This window comes from Bos indicus, chromosome 2 (genome assembly GCF_029378745.1).
Source record: "Bos indicus isolate NIAB-ARS_2022 breed Sahiwal x Tharparkar chromosome 2, NIAB-ARS_B.indTharparkar_mat_pri_1.0, whole genome shotgun sequence".
Taxonomy (NCBI): domain Eukaryota; kingdom Metazoa; phylum Chordata; class Mammalia; order Artiodactyla; family Bovidae; genus Bos; species Bos indicus.
Genome location: NC_091761.1, coordinates 131,454,501 through 131,471,669, shown reverse-complemented (window position 1 = coordinate 131,471,669; position 17,169 = coordinate 131,454,501). Strand labels below are relative to the sequence as shown.

Sequence of the window (17,169 nt, the reverse complement as noted above, 5' to 3'; positions counted from 1 at the left end):
AACAAACACCTCTTCCAACAACACAAGAGAAGACTCTATACATGGACATCACCAGATGGTCAACACCAAAATCAGATTGATTATATTCTTTGCAGCCAAAGATGGAGAAGCTCTATACAGTCAGCAAAAACAAGACCAGGAGCTGACTGTGGCTCAGATCATGAACCCCTTATTGCCAAATTCAGACTTAAATTGAAGAAAGTAGGGAAAACCACTAGACCATTCAGGTATGACCTAAATCAAATCCCTTATGATTATACAGTAGAAGTGAGAAATAGATTTAAGGGCCTAGATCTGATAGATAGAGTGCCTGATGAGCTACAGAATAAGGTTCATGACATTGTACAGGAGACAGGGATCAATACCATCCCCATGGAAAAGAAATGCAAAAAAGCAAAATGGCTGTCTGGGGAGGGCTTACAAATAGCTGTGAAAAGAAGTGAAGAGAAAAGCAAAGGAAAAAAGGAAAGATATAAACATCTGAATGCAGAGTTCCAAAGAACAGCAAGAAGAGATAAGAAAGCCTTCTTCAGCGATCAATGCAAAGAAATAGAGGAAAACAACAGAATGGGAAAGACTAGAGATCTCTTAAAGAAAATCAGAGATAGCAAAGGAACATTTCATGCAAAGATGGGCTCGATAAAGGACAGAAATGGTATGGACCTAACAGAAGCAGAAGATATCAAGAAGAGATGGCAGGAATACACAGAAGAACAGTACAAAAAAGATATTCACGAGCCAGATAATCACGATGGTGTGATCACTGACCTAGAGCCAGACATCCTGGAATGTGAAGTCAAGCGGGCCTTAGAAAGCATCACTATGAACAAAGCTAGTGGTGGTGATGGAATTCCAGTTGAGCTATTCCAAATCCTGAAAGATGATGCTGGGAAAGTGCTGCACTCAATATGCCAGCAAATTTGGAAAACTCAGCAGTGGCCACAGGACTGGAAAAGGTCAGTTTTCACTTCAATCCCAAAGAAAGGTAATGCCAAAGAATGCTCAAACTACCGCACAATTGCACTCATCTCACATGCTAGTAAAGTAATGCTTAAAATTCTCCAAGCCAGGCTTCAGCAATATGTGAACTGTGAACTTCCTGAGGTTCAAGCTGGTTTTAGAGAAGGCAGAGGAACCAGAGATCAAATTGCCAACATCCGCTGGATCATGGAAAAAGCAAGAGAGTTCCAGAAGAACATCTATTTCTGCTTTATTGACTATGCCAAAGCCTTTGACTGTGTGGATCACAATAAACTGTGGAAAATTCTGAAAGAGATGGGAATACCAGACCACCTAATCTGCCTCTTGAGAAATTTGTATGCAGGTCAGGAAGCAACAGTTAGAACTGGACATGGAACAACAGACTGGTTCCAAATAGGAAAAGGAGTACATCAAGGCTGTATATTGTCACCCTGTTTATTTAACTTATATGCAGAGTACATCATGAGAAATGCTGGACTGGAAGAAACACAAGCTGGAATCAAGATTGCCGGGAGAAATATCCATAACCTCAGATATGCAGATGACACCACCCTTATGGCAGAAAGTGAAGAGGAACTCAAAAGCCTCTCGATGAAGGTGAAAGTGGAGAGTGAAAAAGTTGGCTTAAAGCTCAACATTCAGAAAATGAAGATCATGGCATCCAGTCCCATCACTTCATGGGAAATAGATGGGGAACCAGTGGAAACAGTGTCAGACTTTATTTTTCTGGGCTCCAAAATCACTGCAGATGGTGATTGCAGCCATGAAATTAAAAGACGCTTAGTCCTTGGAAGGAAAGTTATGACCAACCTAGATAGCATATTCAAAAGTAGAGACATTACTTTGCCAACAAAGGTTCGTCTAGTCAAGGCTATGGTTTTTCCAGTGGTCATGTATGGATGTGAGAGTTGGACTGTGAAGAAGGCTGAGTGCCGAAGAATTGATGCTTTTGAACTGTGGTGTTGGAGAAGACTCTTGAGAGTCCCTTGGACTGCAAAGACATCCAACCAGTCCATTCTAAAGGAGATCAGCCCTGGGATTTCTTTGGAAGGAATGATGCTAAAGCTGAAACTCCAGTCCTTTGGCCACCTCATGGGAAGAGTTGACTCACTGGAAAAGACTCTGATGCTGGGAGGGATTGGGGGCAGGAGGAGAAGGGGACGACAGAGGATGAGATGGCTGGATGGCATCCCTGACTTGATGGACGTGAGTCTGAGTGAACTCCGCGAGTTGGTGATGGACAGGGAGGCCTGGAGTGCTGGGATTCATGGGGTCACAAAGAGTCGGACACGACTGAGCGACTGAACTGAACTGAACAGTACAAATCCTTTAATCAAAGTTATATGTGTGCATACAGGAACTATTCTAAGGATTTTCTACCATCTCAAGCCCAGAATTTAATTAAGAACTTTTCAGATGCCATCCTATTCAAGAGCTTCTCTCCTCTGGAACATAAATTCCTAAGGGAATCATGACACTCATTTGTTGAAAGAGAACCTTTGGGCCTGTCATGCTAGTTGAAAATACTAATATTAATAATATTTAACATTATTATAGAGTCCTTAATATGTGCTAGACACTATGCTAAGTGCTTTATATATATAGCATATTTCACTGTCACTACACATTTATGAAGTAAATACTATTATTATCTTCATTTTCCAGAGAAAATCAATTCAGAGTTACGAAACTCAAGGTCACAGAGATAGACAAGAGAAAAGGACAAGATTCAGGAGATCTGACTCTGTTGCTTTGATCTTCACCACTACACTTTACAGCTGGTGTCTGGACTAATCAAATACATGAAAAGTCACATTCAGATCTTATGGATATATACTGAGAGAACTGGTGCTACAACAAAATATAACAAGAAGACATTACAGTCAAAAGTGAGCAGCTTAGTGTTTATCGTGAGGGTGAACATTCCCCAGGGCCTCTGAAGGGTTTAAGCAGAAATGCAAGACCACATCTCTACTTTAAAGACAGAACTACTTGGTGGAGAATGAACTTGAAGGGGCCAAAGCTGGAGCCACAGAAATGAGAGGTATTCATGCAGAAGTGCAGGTCTAAGGCAGGAGAAAATGGAGTGGAGGGGACAAATTCAACACCCATATCAGGTAAAATAAGAGACTCTTGTTAAATGACCATACATGATAAAAGAATGACTCAAGGAGGAAATCTGTCAACAGGGAATTTACATTAAGGATTTTAGCTTAATTAAAGCCAGTGCCACTGACATAAAATAAAGAGACTGGGTGTGATTAACTGATGATTACTTTGGTACTGAATATGACGACTACGGGATTTCCAAGTGGAGATATTTGGCAGGCAATTGGAATGTAAGACGGAAACTAAGAAGAGAGGTTGGAATGGAGATAAAAAAAATTCAATAACACATACCACTGGAGCCATCTACCATTAGATGAAATTACCCATGAAGAATGTGTTGAATCATATCAGCAGAATATAACTGAAATATGAGGGAACTTTTGGGGGTGGTGAAACTTGTGTATTTTAACTGGTGGTGATTACATGACTTTACATGTCTGTCTAAATTTACAGAAATTAATGTTAAAAAGTGAATTTTATTGCATATAAATTACAATAAATAAATTAAAAAAGAAGAGAACGCAATAGTATTAAAAGTGGTAAAAAGACCAATATTATAGCATATTGGGAGCATAAATCAGACTACATTAGTAATAGTGAACAGAGTAAAATCAGAAATGGTAGACTATTCTTGAGAAGACTGGGTAAGATGAAACATGATTTTAAGCCATAACGAAATGGACGTGTCAGAGAAGGTGATGGCACCCCACTCCAGTACTCTTGCCTGGAAGATCCCACGGACAGAGGAGCCTGGTAGGCTGCAGTCCATGGGGTCGCTAAGAGTTGGACATGACTGCGTGACTTCACTTTCACTTTTCACTTTCATGCACTGGAGAAGGAAATGGCAACCCACTCCAGTGTTCTTGCCTGGAAAATCCCTGGGATGGGGAGAGCCTGGTGGGTTGCCGTCTATGGGGTCGCACAGAATCGGACACGACTGAAGTGACTTAGCAGCAGCAAATGGATGTATAGGAGTGAGGGTGTGTTTATGGTCTGAGAGAGAATTCAGCATATTTACAATAAGAAAGAAATCTGGAGACTGAAAAGGGAAGGTAGTAAATTTGTATGAAAGTGTGGATAGAGACAGGTTGCAGCTCCAACAGAAGGCACAAAAAGGTATACACCGGGCACTCAGTTTTCTAAACAGAAGACAGAAACAAAGTCATCTGCTGAGTGTGCGGAAGGCTGGGTTGATTACAGGGTTTACAACAGGGGGATTGTAAGAGGAGTGGCTGGTGGTGGGCAGCATGTGCTTCCACAGGCGCTTACATTCACAGCAGGTAATCCTGCCCACAGTGCTCTGCCTACCGAAATTTAAGAAAGAAGACAAAGTAAAATACTGTTCTCTAAAGGAAAAGTGGACACGAAAAATCACAGAATTTGGTTAAGAGTATAGATTATTCTTCCTCTTCCATCTTTGCTCAAATTTCATTTTCTATAGAGGAATAAAACTTTAATCATATTATTTAAATGTTATCATTATTAGGGCTTCCCTGATGGCTCAGACAGTAAAGAAACTGCCTGCAGTGCAGGAGACCCGGGTTCAATCCCTGGGTTGGGGAGATACCCTGGAGAAGGTAATGGCTACCTACTCCAGCATTCCTGCCTGGAGAATTCCATGGACAGAGGAGCCTGGTGGGCTATAGTCCATGGGATCACTAAGAGTCAGACACGACTGAGTGACTAACACTTTCACTTTAACTGTTATTACCTGATGGCCTTCCAGCATTTCTTTTTCCAGCAGGGAAAAGAATTCATATTCACATAGCATATGAATACAGACAGAATATAGACTACTTAAAACTTTCTAATATATTACAACTAGGGCAGGGATCACTGAATTCTTCAGTGATGAATCTCAAGCGCCCAGAACAATGTATAAATTAGTAGACTCTCATTAACTATTTGTGGCTGACACAAGTGGGCTTTCGCAACTCCTTTTAAACATGCATAAATGTAACTCCCTAAATCCTGAAAAGGTTAAAAAAACCTTATAACAACGCAAACAGCATGTTAGAAAAACAAGAGACATGTGACATGAAAGAAGGCTTGGGTTGTAACTCTTCTTGTGACCCTGCAAAACCCAATTTACTTCCATGGCTTATTTTTGTTAATAGCCAAGTGAGAATAATTATATCTCATAAAGAACTTTAAATCATAAGATTAATGTTTGCGATACCTAAGAAAAGGTCTTATAAACATGAAAAGATGACTTCATTATGACTGCAACAAAATTACCAAGTACTAATAATACAGCAATAGAAAAGTGGAGAAAAAACACATATTTAAGGAAATGCATTTTGCACATTTTTTCTGTTAGTAGTGAAAATTTCCTTGTCAAGACTACTATGTGCAAGGTGAAGATGCATACTGCAGAAAGAGAAAGCTTTCAGCACAACCAGGCTTGCTGAAAGAGAACAACAGTCCTCTAAACTGTCTGGACTACCCTGTCTAAAAGCCAGTTGAGAACAATGGTTTCTTTTCGAAGTAGATTAATTTCTAAGTCTGGGGGAAAGTGGGCTGAATTTAGAACAAAGAATCTATGTCTATTCAGGGAGATACATATGAGAAGTTAATTAATAACCAAAGAATGAAACTTCAAGGCTCATGTTGCAAAGAAATGAACTTTTGTAAATAGTGGGGAATGGTATACCATTTGAAGAGGCAAAGAGGACCTGTGCACAACGCTTGCCAGAAAGACTTGGCACATGAGTCTGTGGATAAGCTCTACCATCAGGTAGGTGTCTGGGCTCATTCCATAGCATATGAATATAGACAGAATTTAACCCAGTGCCAGCGGTCTCCAGAGAGTGCTTAAATTTCACTGTGGAAGGCAACAGGAACACAGGAACGACAGGAGAAATGTACTTTCCAGGCAGCTTTGTTGAAAATATTTTGATGAACAACGTGGCGAAATCCAGTCATTTCCATTTACTTAAGCCTAAGGATCACTCAGACTCAAGCCTCTAGAAAAGGGAGCAAACAGTCCTTACTTTCACAATTGCTCTACTGGAGTTGATAAACGACAATGAAGTAGGGAACGTGTAAGAAGGTCTGTTCACAAGGTTCAGAAGGTATTTCTCTAGAGGAGAGTGAGAAGTTAGGTTAGATGGGTACACATTATAGGAAGGACTGCGCTTGTGGGACTCTCAAACCACTGGGGATCTATTTTCAGCCCCAGTAACTAAATATTCCAGGAATAATTTCAAATACTTCTTAGAAAGTTTAAGTCAAACAAAGGCAAGAATAAATTTCAAATTTCTTATTACTGATGCAGACCTTCAGGCTATGGTTTTTAAAATAAGTCTTTTTCAGATTAGTTTACACAAACAAAGACTTTCTTTTATTATCTGCTTACTAAAGTGAGAAGAGCAAAGTGATTGGCTCTGTGAATCAGAATTTTATTAACATCTCTTAAAACATACAATCATATTTCCATTTGAGAAATAAATCTCTCATCTTCAACCTACAGAAACTGGAAACCATTGTTCAACCTTAGCTGAGCCTAAATGAATGTAAGGCCAACTCTTGGAAGCCACATAAACAAGGTCAGTTGCTGATACCTCTGCAACTGCTACAATACTGGGTATATGGGATGCTGTGTTGTTGTTCAATCACTAAATCATGTCCAACTCTTTGCGACCCCATGGACTGTAGCACGCTAGGCTTCCATGTCCATCCCCAACTCCCAGAGTTTGCTCAAACTCATGTCTATCGAGTCAATGATATCATCCAACCACCTTATCTTCTGTCGCCCCCTTCTCCTCCTGTCCTCAATCTTTCCCAGCATCAGGGTCTTTTCCAATGAGTCAGCTCTTCTCATCAGGTGGCCAAAGTATTGGAGCTTCAGCTTCAGCATCAGTCCTTCCAGTGAATATTCAGGAATGATTTCGTTTAGGATTGACTGATTTGATCAATCAATCAATCAACCAACCAGATCTCCTTGCTGTCCAAGGAACTCCTGAGAGTCTTCTCCAGCACCACAGTGCAGCCTTCTTCACGGTTCAGCTCTTACATGCATACACGACTACTGGAAAAACCACAGCTTTGACTATACAGACCTTTGTCAGCAAGGTAATGTGTCTGCTTTTCAACATGATGTCTAGGTTAGCCATAACTTTTCTTCCAAGGAGCAAGCGTCTGCAGTCATCATCTGCAGTGATTTTGGAGCCCAAGAAAATAAAGTCTGTCACTGTTTCCATTGTTGACCCATCTATTTGCCAGGAAGTGATGGCACCGGATGCCATGACCTTCATTTTTTGAACGTTGAGTTTTAAGCCAGCCTTTTCACTCTTCTCTTTCACTTTCATAAAGAGGCTCTTTAGTTCCTCTTTGCTTTCTGACATAAGTGTGGTGTCATCTGCGTATCTGAGGTTATTGGTATCTCTCCTGGCAATGTTGATTCCAGCTTGTGCTTCATCCAGCCCAGCATTTCACATGATATACTCATCATATAAGTTAAATAAGGAGGGTGACAATATACAGCCGTGATGTACTCAATTCTAACATAGAACCGGTCCTTTGTTTTATGTCCGGCTCTAACTGTTGCTTCTTGACCTGCTAACAGGTTTCTTAGGAGGCAGGTGAGATGGTTTGGTATTCCTATCTCTTTAAATTTTTTCTACAGTTTGTTGTGATCCACAGAGTCAAAGGCTTCAGTGCATTCAATGAAGCAGAAGTAGATGTTTTTCTGGAACTCTCTTGCTTTTTCTATGATCCAACAGATGTTGGCAATCTGACCTCTGGTTCCTCTGCCTTTTCTAAATCCATCTTGAATATCTGCAAGTTCTTGGTTCACATACTGTTGGGAGTTTAGCTTGGAGAATTTTGAGCATTACTTTGCTAGCATGTGAGATGAGTGCAACTGTGCAGTAGTTTGCACATTCTTTGGCACTTTCTTTCTTTGGGGCTGGAATGAAAACTGACCTTTTCCAGTTCTGTGGCCACTGCTGAGTTTTCCACGTTTGCTGGCATACTGAGTGCAGCACTTTCACAGCATCAACTTTGAGGGTCTGATATGGCTCAGCTGTAATTCCATCAAATTCTCTAGCTTTGTTCGCAGTGATAAGGCCCACTTGACTTCGCACTCCAGGATGTCTGGCTCTAGGTGAGTATGCACACCATCGTGGTTATCTGGGTCATTAAGATCTTTTTTGTATAGTTTTTCTGTGTATTCTTGCCACCTCTTCTTAATATCTTCTGCTTCTGTTGGGTCCATACCGTTTTTGTCCTTTATTGTGCCCATTTTTGCAAGAAATGCTCCCTTGGTATTTCTCATTTTCTTGAAGAGATCTCTAGTCTTTCCCATTCTATTGTTTTCCTCTATTTCTTTGCACTGATCACTTAGGAAGGCTCTCATCTCTCCTTGCTATTCTTTGGAACTCTGCATTCAATTGGGTATATCTTTCCTTTTCTCCTTTGCCTTTTGCTTCTCTTCTTTTCTCACCTATTTGTAAGGCTTCCTTAGACAACCATTTTGCCTTTTTGCATTTCTTTTCTTGGGGGTAATTTTCATCACTGCCTCCTGTACAATGTTAGAAACCTCTGTCCATAGTTCTTCAGGCACTGTCTATCAGATCTAACCCCTTGAATCTGTTTGTCACTTCCACTGTATAATCATAAGGGATTTGATTTATGTCATACCTGAATGGTCTAGTGTGGTTTTCCCTACTTTCGTCAATTTAAGTCAGAATTTTGCAATAAGCAGTTCATGATATAAGCCACAGTCAGCTCCGGGTCTTATTCTTGCTGACTGTATAGAGCTTCTCCACCTCTGGCTGCAAATAATATAATCAATCTCTTTTGGTGTTGACCATCTGGTGACGTCCACGTATAGAGTTGTTGGAAGATGGTGTTTTCTATGACCAGTGTGTTCTCTTGGCAAGTTCTGTTATCCTTCGTCCTGCTTCATTTTGTACTTGAAGGGCAAACGTGCCTGTTACTCCAGGTATCTCTTGACTTCCTATTTTGCCATGTATGTGTCTATAAAAAAGTTTATATCTAAACACCCACATGAGAGAAACAAGAGCTTGGATCTCTACAAAGCAGGGACTTGGAACTGGAATTCTCATAAAAAGCCCTGATACTTCTCTAACAGAGTGAAAAGAATGCTAGAACAGAGACCAAAATAAACCAGTGAACCAACCCAGAGTGATGACAAAGAAAGAAGTTTTGTTTCAACTAGGTGGCAGAGATTCCATTATCCTAAACATTAGTATACACAGGGAATGCATTTACATTGTGGTATGAAGGTTGTTTTAGGACAAAACTCAGATTACATACCAGTTAATGCTCTCCCCAAGACATGCAGTAATAAACAAACAAAAATCTGCTTTGGGAGGACCTGCCTTCAATATACACAAACCAGCAAAGTTTAGCTGAAGATAAATTCATAAAACAAATTTATAAAATATGCCAAGAAGTAACACACCATGAACAAAGCCAGAAGACAGATCAGACACCACCTTCTGCCAAAAGAATTTCAAATAATAGTTTTATATCAAGTAGAAACAAGAAAAGTAGAAGAAAAAAATCACTATTGTTTTTAAGAGTGAAAAAACTCATGTTATACAGCATGCATGTTGTACAGTACAACACTCCTGAAACTGCACAAAATGAATTCCTGAATGGGTAAGTGGGGAACGTTTTTGCACAAATTCTGAAATTCTCTCTTCTTCTCTCACCAAGTATAATAAAACCCATAATAAAAATTCCTAAGACTTAAATCAGTTAAATACGTATTTTTTTCATGTTTAACTGTTCAAGTGATAGTACAGATCAGGTAATCAAATGTCTCCCCCATCTCTGAGGCTTCTCAGCATACCCTGAAGGTACAAACAACTCTCATTTTATAGGGCTTTCTCTGCAACCCCAAGTATCCAGAATTGCTGCAATTTGTGCCAGTCAACCTAAATAGTTGCAAAAAATGTTTCCCATCAGAAGTAATGGGCCACACCCCTTATGTCTGACTTTACTGCTTTAAAATAAGTACCTCTATACCAACTACTATATGCTTCGATGCATCACACCTGTCAAAAGCAACTGGTTTCTGAATCTGCTTTAAAGTGCTCATCCTCAGGCAGAGATAAGAGCTATTTTCAAAAGTCAACAACAAAAGGCTGATACTGAGCCAAAGTATTATGGTTTTAATAACCTCTCAAAATAAATGAAGTAAACTAAATGAGTAAGTGCAAAAAAGACTGTAGTCATTAAGCATATGACAATTTGAGGTGGATAAAAAGAACGATGAGTTAATTTTCACTGTTAACTTTCGTAGCAATAACATTAACAAATATTAATACTGAAATGAGAGACTCAGGAATGTTTTTGGTAAGCACTACAATTTAAAAAAAATGCTAGAGGTACATGGTTTCTTAAGGTTCATTTACTTTGGATTTTGAAGAGTATAAGATATAAAATGGAAACTTTGAACTTCTAGTTCCTCCAAAATACATTTATAGGTTAAGAAATATCATGAAACTAGAAAAATGCCAAGACACTTTACTTCCTGACATCACCAACATCTACCTTGTCCCTAATCATACAAAAGATGGTTTTTCTCTTTTTGTTATCTTCTGCTTTACAGCTGAGCAAAGGTGCTCGTGACTAATATTACTAATTCCAAAAGCAATCTGCATTTTGGAAAAGAATTATACCATGGTATAAAGATTACTTAGCCCTAAATTCTGTTTGTCCATTTATCCAGGGGAGCTGTCTTATAATACCAGGCCACTTAAGTGACGAATTGCTTAAAAGAATGAATGATTATCAGGGATGAGTGTTAAGTAGGACATCAATGTAGAATTCTGCTTTACACTTAATTTCAGTTCTGAGATATAGTTTGTATCTTTGACTTGCATTCTCTATGCCTGCTTTTCCTTTCTATTGTTTGTTTGGATGTTTTAAAACATTTGTCTTCAATAGCCTCTCCTATTTTTGGAACTACCATATCACTAGTTGTTGAAAAACAACTCACAGGTTGGTAAACGAAGGGGAAAAAAATCAAGGGTCAAACAAATTACTATTCTCGAACAAACAAATGTTCTTTGGAGGGGCACTCACCCGCAGCCACACCAAAAATAAGACTGTTTTTTTCAAAGAGTAATGAAAAAGCCCTGCCTACATCATTGCCCTACCAAGGAAGAAGGTTCCTACAACAGTGACGGCACTCTGAGTACTGATGGTTACAGAGGCCAGTCTACTGAGGAAACAGGTGATTCATAAACATTTATGATAAATTTCTCCCAGTCCCAGCTGCCTGGCACTGTTTGTTTTCGTGTTCCGGTTCACCGTGGAACTAGATGTTCTGCAATTCCAAGGAACCAGACCCCTCTCACAGACTTTCATGAGGGAATCACCTTGAGAACTGAGTTGGGTGGGAGAGCCACATCTTAAACTTGACTTGCCAAATTTCCTACTAGACAGGTCAGAATAGGTAATAAACAACAGGGATGTAGGTGACTAAAACATCCCCAGTACATATCTAGATCGCAGGCAGAGCACTCATTTGTCAAACTGAGCAACCTGACAGGTACACAAAGAGCAAATTATACAATACAGAGCAATGTCTAGAAGACAGGCTATGCTGACTCGTTAAAAGCCATATTCTTATCGGCTACTGAATCAAGAATAGTTGATAAACCTCAGATAACTTTTGATCAATATTATAAAAACCTAATGGTCAGATCCACAATTCTAGGTGATGCTACATTAAAAAGAAATAATTCTGAATTCAGAAGCATGTAATACTTTGGTCATACTAATGATATTAAGTAATAATAAATTAATATTACAGGAAATGAAACTTTAAAAAGAAAAAATGGAAGAGCATTATACTTATCTGTGAGACAGAAAGGGTACATTTATGTTCCAGAACTAGTAATAAACCTTTGACATTCTGATTGCTCTTTTCCTTAAGCAAGATTAAAGAAGAGATATTGTACAGAGGACTTCTTTTAAGTTAAGGATTGACTAGGTTTTAAAATTCTGAGAAGACAAGATTTGGGACTACAGACCACGCTGGGTTTGACTGGTTTCCATCCCCAAAGCAACAAAATTAACCCCAGAGGAAATGATTGTTATGAACGAGGCAAAAACAAAAAACACATGTACAGTGACATATACCTTGGAGGCATTTTGTATATTTGATATTTCATTTGCATTTTTAGACAATGGAGTAACTCTTTGCTGGATGCACTAAAACATAAACACACCGCGGAAGAAATCAGACTAGGAATTTCAGCATTCATTTGGTGTTTCTGGAAGTCAAGGAAAGTAGCCAATTAAAAAATAACTCAAATACTGCTGCGTTTTCATGTTCACCAAGCATAATACAATTAATAACAGAATGACTTACCTGGGACTGGGCTCTTTCTTGAACTTAAGTTCTGAGAATCCACAATCTCTTCTGTTTGCCCATCTGCTTCTACCTCTACTTTGTTCTGAATCTCTTTTGCATCTTCACTAAGGCAAGTTCTTATGTTCTCGCCCTCTTCGAAGGCTCTCTGGACTCCGGTGGAACCACGACCAGTATTAACACTGGTGGCAGCAGCAGGAACGATAACTGGTGTGGGAGAAGGAGAAGCTGGAGGAGCTGGAGGAGACGGAGAAGAGGAGGGAACTATCGAAGGGGTGATGGGAGTTGGGACACACTCCACTTTGATTTCTTCAGGGGGATTTTCCAAAATCTCCAATTCAAGAGTCAGCGGTAACACCTCCTGTTTTACTATTTCCACAATGCTTTCCGTGGCTGGTAATTTTTCATTAACTCCATTCATTTCATTAATTAGGTTAGTACTAGAAATCAGTGGAATATCATTTGGTGCTACACTACAAGATTTCTTGCATATATCATCATCAATTTCATCTGTTGGTAAAGGATCTGATGCTTCTGTGCAAGATGTGGGGCTGGGAATAGGAATTGTATCTTCTTTTGAGGAAGAGAGTTCACATCTGTCATCAATTGCAGTGGTGAATATTGGTTGGCTACTAAGAGCAACAGAGGTGGGAGAAGTAATTGTACTTCGAGCAAGTGGAGAAATAGCAGTAGGGGATGGAGGCAGAGGAAGCTCTGGTATGGACTCTACTGCAGTAATCTCAGACGTCGGGCCTGCTTGTTCTTTCTTCTCTCCACTGAGGGCTAGCCTAAGGACTGGGGAAGGAGTCTTTAACACTGGATCTGGTTTTGGCTTCTCTTCTGGGGAGCAAAAAAAGAAAGAGATTTAAGAATAATTTTTGGATCAAAGATTATATTGTATTATTTGGGGATAATTCTTTTAATCTCTTATTCTAAAACATGAGCAACAGAAGACAGATCAAAATATTATTTTGCCACTCCAAAAACACTGCATATTTCTATTCTATTTTCTGTTACTACTTAACCTCCAACACATATAAAGTTTATTTCAAAGTAAGAGGAGTTAATTTACCAAATGATTATGTCAAGAATACAATGGAAAAATCTCATCAAAACTAAAAGGAAACAATTCTTGGGATGAGAATAGGGCTTTTCTTTAAGGTGGAGAGATGTTCTGTGTAAAATTTTTCTACCAAGGATACACTATAGTGGTGGGACAGGACAGTTTAAGGGTAAATAATTGGAGATTTAATTAGACACAGATATTATTTTTTATTCTACATATTTCTGCATGTGGTGAGATTTTTATAACTTGTATTGCTTGCATAAAAAATCATTTCAAGAAAAATTATCATGGTGTCATTTATTATCAATGAAATCAATTATCAGGGAAATCAAGTTTCTGAACATAAAAATTCATTGAGATGTTAATTTAACTTATATTTCTGAAAAGAAGCATATAACTAGAAATAGTGTTAAGGAATAAAACCAGAGATTTATCTTATATCTTCAACAGTAAAAAATATATATATATTCTTTAAAGAGAAACCAAAATTAACATTCAGACTATTAAGTCCAATTTAAAACAACACTTTATATGAGAAAAATATATAAAACGTGTGTCTACACACAGAGAAACAATGAGAGTAAGAGTGACAAATCGATAATCATAATAAAGGTACCAGAAAAATGAAAGAAATGCTAACTCATGACAATTTCCATATTTTAAAATTCCAGGTAAACAAACATGTGATTCATGCCTAGGAAGATAAAATCAGAGGAGCCTTAGATGGTTCTGTTTAGGAACTACGAGACTGGAAACCAAACAGGCTCCAGTGATAAAAACAGATACTCAGGAGTATGCTCACCAAATGCAAACAAAAATTTTAAGCGCTGCTAAAAGACAAACTAAACTGAAAGGGACTTAACTTTCTCTGCCAAAAATCTTTATGCATCAGTGAAACTGAGTGTTTACAATAAATTTCAAGTAAGCCTGTCAAAGAAAATATGCTCATTAATCAGATAAACAGATGGCAAAATTAAACTGTTAAAGGCTAATTCATTCACTGCAACTACTTTTATTGGCTTTAAAATTCACTTTAATTGATGGGCTTAGCATCCAGTGTTTCTAAAACTCTGCCTATTTACTATAATGGAGAAATAAGGTCCATCGGTTCTCAAAGCCAAATACCTCAGACTAAGTTGCCTGGGCAAGAGACAAAAACATTTCAAAGAAATACATCTATTATATTTCATGAGAAACGCTGGGCTGGAAGAAGCACAAGCTGGAATCAAGATTGCCGGGAGAAATATCCATAACCTCAGATACACAGATGACACCACCCTTATGGCAGAAAGTGAAGAGGAACTCAAAAGCCTCTCAATGAAGGTGAAAGTGGAGAGTGAAAAAGTTGGCTTAAAGCTCAACATTCAGAAAATGAAGATCATGGCATCCGGTTCCATCACTTCATGGGAAATAGATGGGGAACCAGTGGAAACAGTGTCAGACTTTATTTTTCTGGGCTCCAAAATCACTGCAGATGGTGATTGCAGCCATGAAATTAAAAGACACTTAGTCCTTGGAAGGAAAGTTATGACCAACCTAGATAGCATATTAAAAAGCAGAGACATTACTTTGCCAACAAAGGTTCGTCTAGTCAAGGCTATGGTTTTTCTAGTGGTCATGTATGGATGTGAGAGTTGGACTGTGAAGAAGGCTGAGCGCCGAAGAATTGATGCTTTTGAACTGTGGTGTTGGAGAAGACTCTTGAGAGTCCCTTGGACTGCAAAGAGATCCAACCAGTCCATTCTGAAGGAGATCAGTCCTGGGATTCCTTTGGAAGGAATGATGCTAAAGCTGAAACTCCAGTCCTTTGGCCACCTCATGCAAAGAGTTGACTCACTGGAAAAGACTCTGATGCTGCGAAGGATTGGGGGCAGGAGGAAAAGGGGACGACAGAGGATGAGATGGCTGTATGGCAACTTGATGGACGTGGGTTTGAGTGAACTGCGGGAGTTGGTGATGGACAGGGAGGCCTGGTGTGCTGCAATTCATGGGGTCGCAAAGAGTCAGACACGACTGAGCGACTGAATTGAACTGAATATGTATTTATTAAAATATCCCAAATGAATTTCCAATTCACTGGAATAACTGCTACAAGGGTCACTCACATTAGAAGATACCGCTTTTAAAGCACATCAGAATATTAACCACCCTTTATGACCACCGAATGAAACCTAGATGAATCAAACATTAGAAAAGAGCAAATCTCACATTAACAAGAGTATATCAATTCAATTATTAATTTGAGTAAAAAAATCAAACAAAAGCAGATTTGTGAAACTTCCATATACTCTTTCGAAATATCTAACATTAATAAAGAAAACAAGAAACAAAATTTAAAATTGTTTTTGTGAGCTCCTTATTCTGAAATAAGTCCTTTAATGAATTCATTAAGGTTTTAATACAGAAAGCTGAAAGAAATAATAGGTCACAAAGAACACGAATTTTATTTCTCTAAGAACTTTTACTATTAAGAGTATGCTTTGCAAAGCCATGATAGTTTGAAATCTAATATACTGCATTCAAAATGTTTATACTATTTGGCCATTTTTAGGAATCTGTGGGAATTTCATCTTGAAGAACTTTTTAAAGAAAATAATCATTGAAGAGTGAGCAAAGACAGGTGTGTAATATTTAAAGCAACAATATTTATAAGAGCAAAAATAGGAAAATAAATTAAATGTCTATCAATAAGGGATTTGTTAAAGAAATAATGGCGTGGGAATATAATGGCATAGTATTGCAATCATTTAAAATAAGCTTTTAAAAGAGCATTTAATGATACAGAAAGGTGTTTATAATAAAAGACACTTTTTTAAAAAACAGGGCACAACTGCATGTAGAGAATAAACTACTGGTAAAAACAGCAACAAAAAATATTATAATATTAACATATATCCATATGAGAAAGCCTAGAATTACATACACGTTATAATATAGATAATGAGACAGATAATTTTTCTTTCTGCTTAACCAGTTTCTAAAATGAATGTCAAATTTATAAAAAGGAAAAACTGCTCGTTTTATTCTCACAGGGTAGTACAACCAACGTCCTAGACGGGCACCCTTTGGTTGTCAGGAGCTACAAATGACAGTGTTACTATCACTTAGTCGGGGAGAGACCAGGAATGCTAAGTATTCTGCTATTTGAGGGACAGTCTCATTTGACAGAGAACAGTCTCGTCCTAAATTTCCAAAGTGCCCTTATTGAGCTACACTGGTATAACAACTGGTTGAATTTACAACAGAATACCATTCACTGCATACCTACTCTGTATCAAGTGCTTCTAAAACATACTAAGGCACGGGTAATTTTTATTTGTATTTAATTATACATACCATATCCTCAATACACTGGACTGAATGCACTTTTCCAAACATTGTTCAATCATTTAAGCTGTGTGTCTACACTATCAACACGGACTCAAAGTTTTAATTCACTCAACAGTCTTTCTATTGATACAAATCGAGATCTTCCCTGTCTTTTTTATCAAGTACCAAAACAAATGGGAAATGACATATTTGTCTGAAAACCTGGTCTGCATGTAACTAGTCCAGCTGTGAACATGAGAAACAGAAAGCCAGACCATTATGGCAGCTAGTATTGATTAAGCACTTAACATGAGCCAGGAAACAGGTAAAACACCATATATACTTAATG

General features: G+C 38.4%; 1 protein-coding gene across 20 annotated transcripts in view; it reads right to left on the bottom strand.

Annotated features, from left to right (window-relative positions):
* Positions 1-17,169, bottom strand: part of EIF4G3 (eukaryotic translation initiation factor 4 gamma 3) — a 354,405-nt gene that overhangs the window by 114,718 nt on the left and 222,518 nt on the right. For all 20 annotated transcript variants that reach the window (XM_070777387.1, XM_070777392.1, XM_070777394.1 and 17 more), the window contains one exon: positions 12,446-13,285. In XM_070777387.1, coding sequence (XP_070633488.1) covers positions 12,446-13,285 — 840 coding nt within the window. The remainder of the gene's footprint in view (positions 1-12,445; positions 13,286-17,169) is intronic.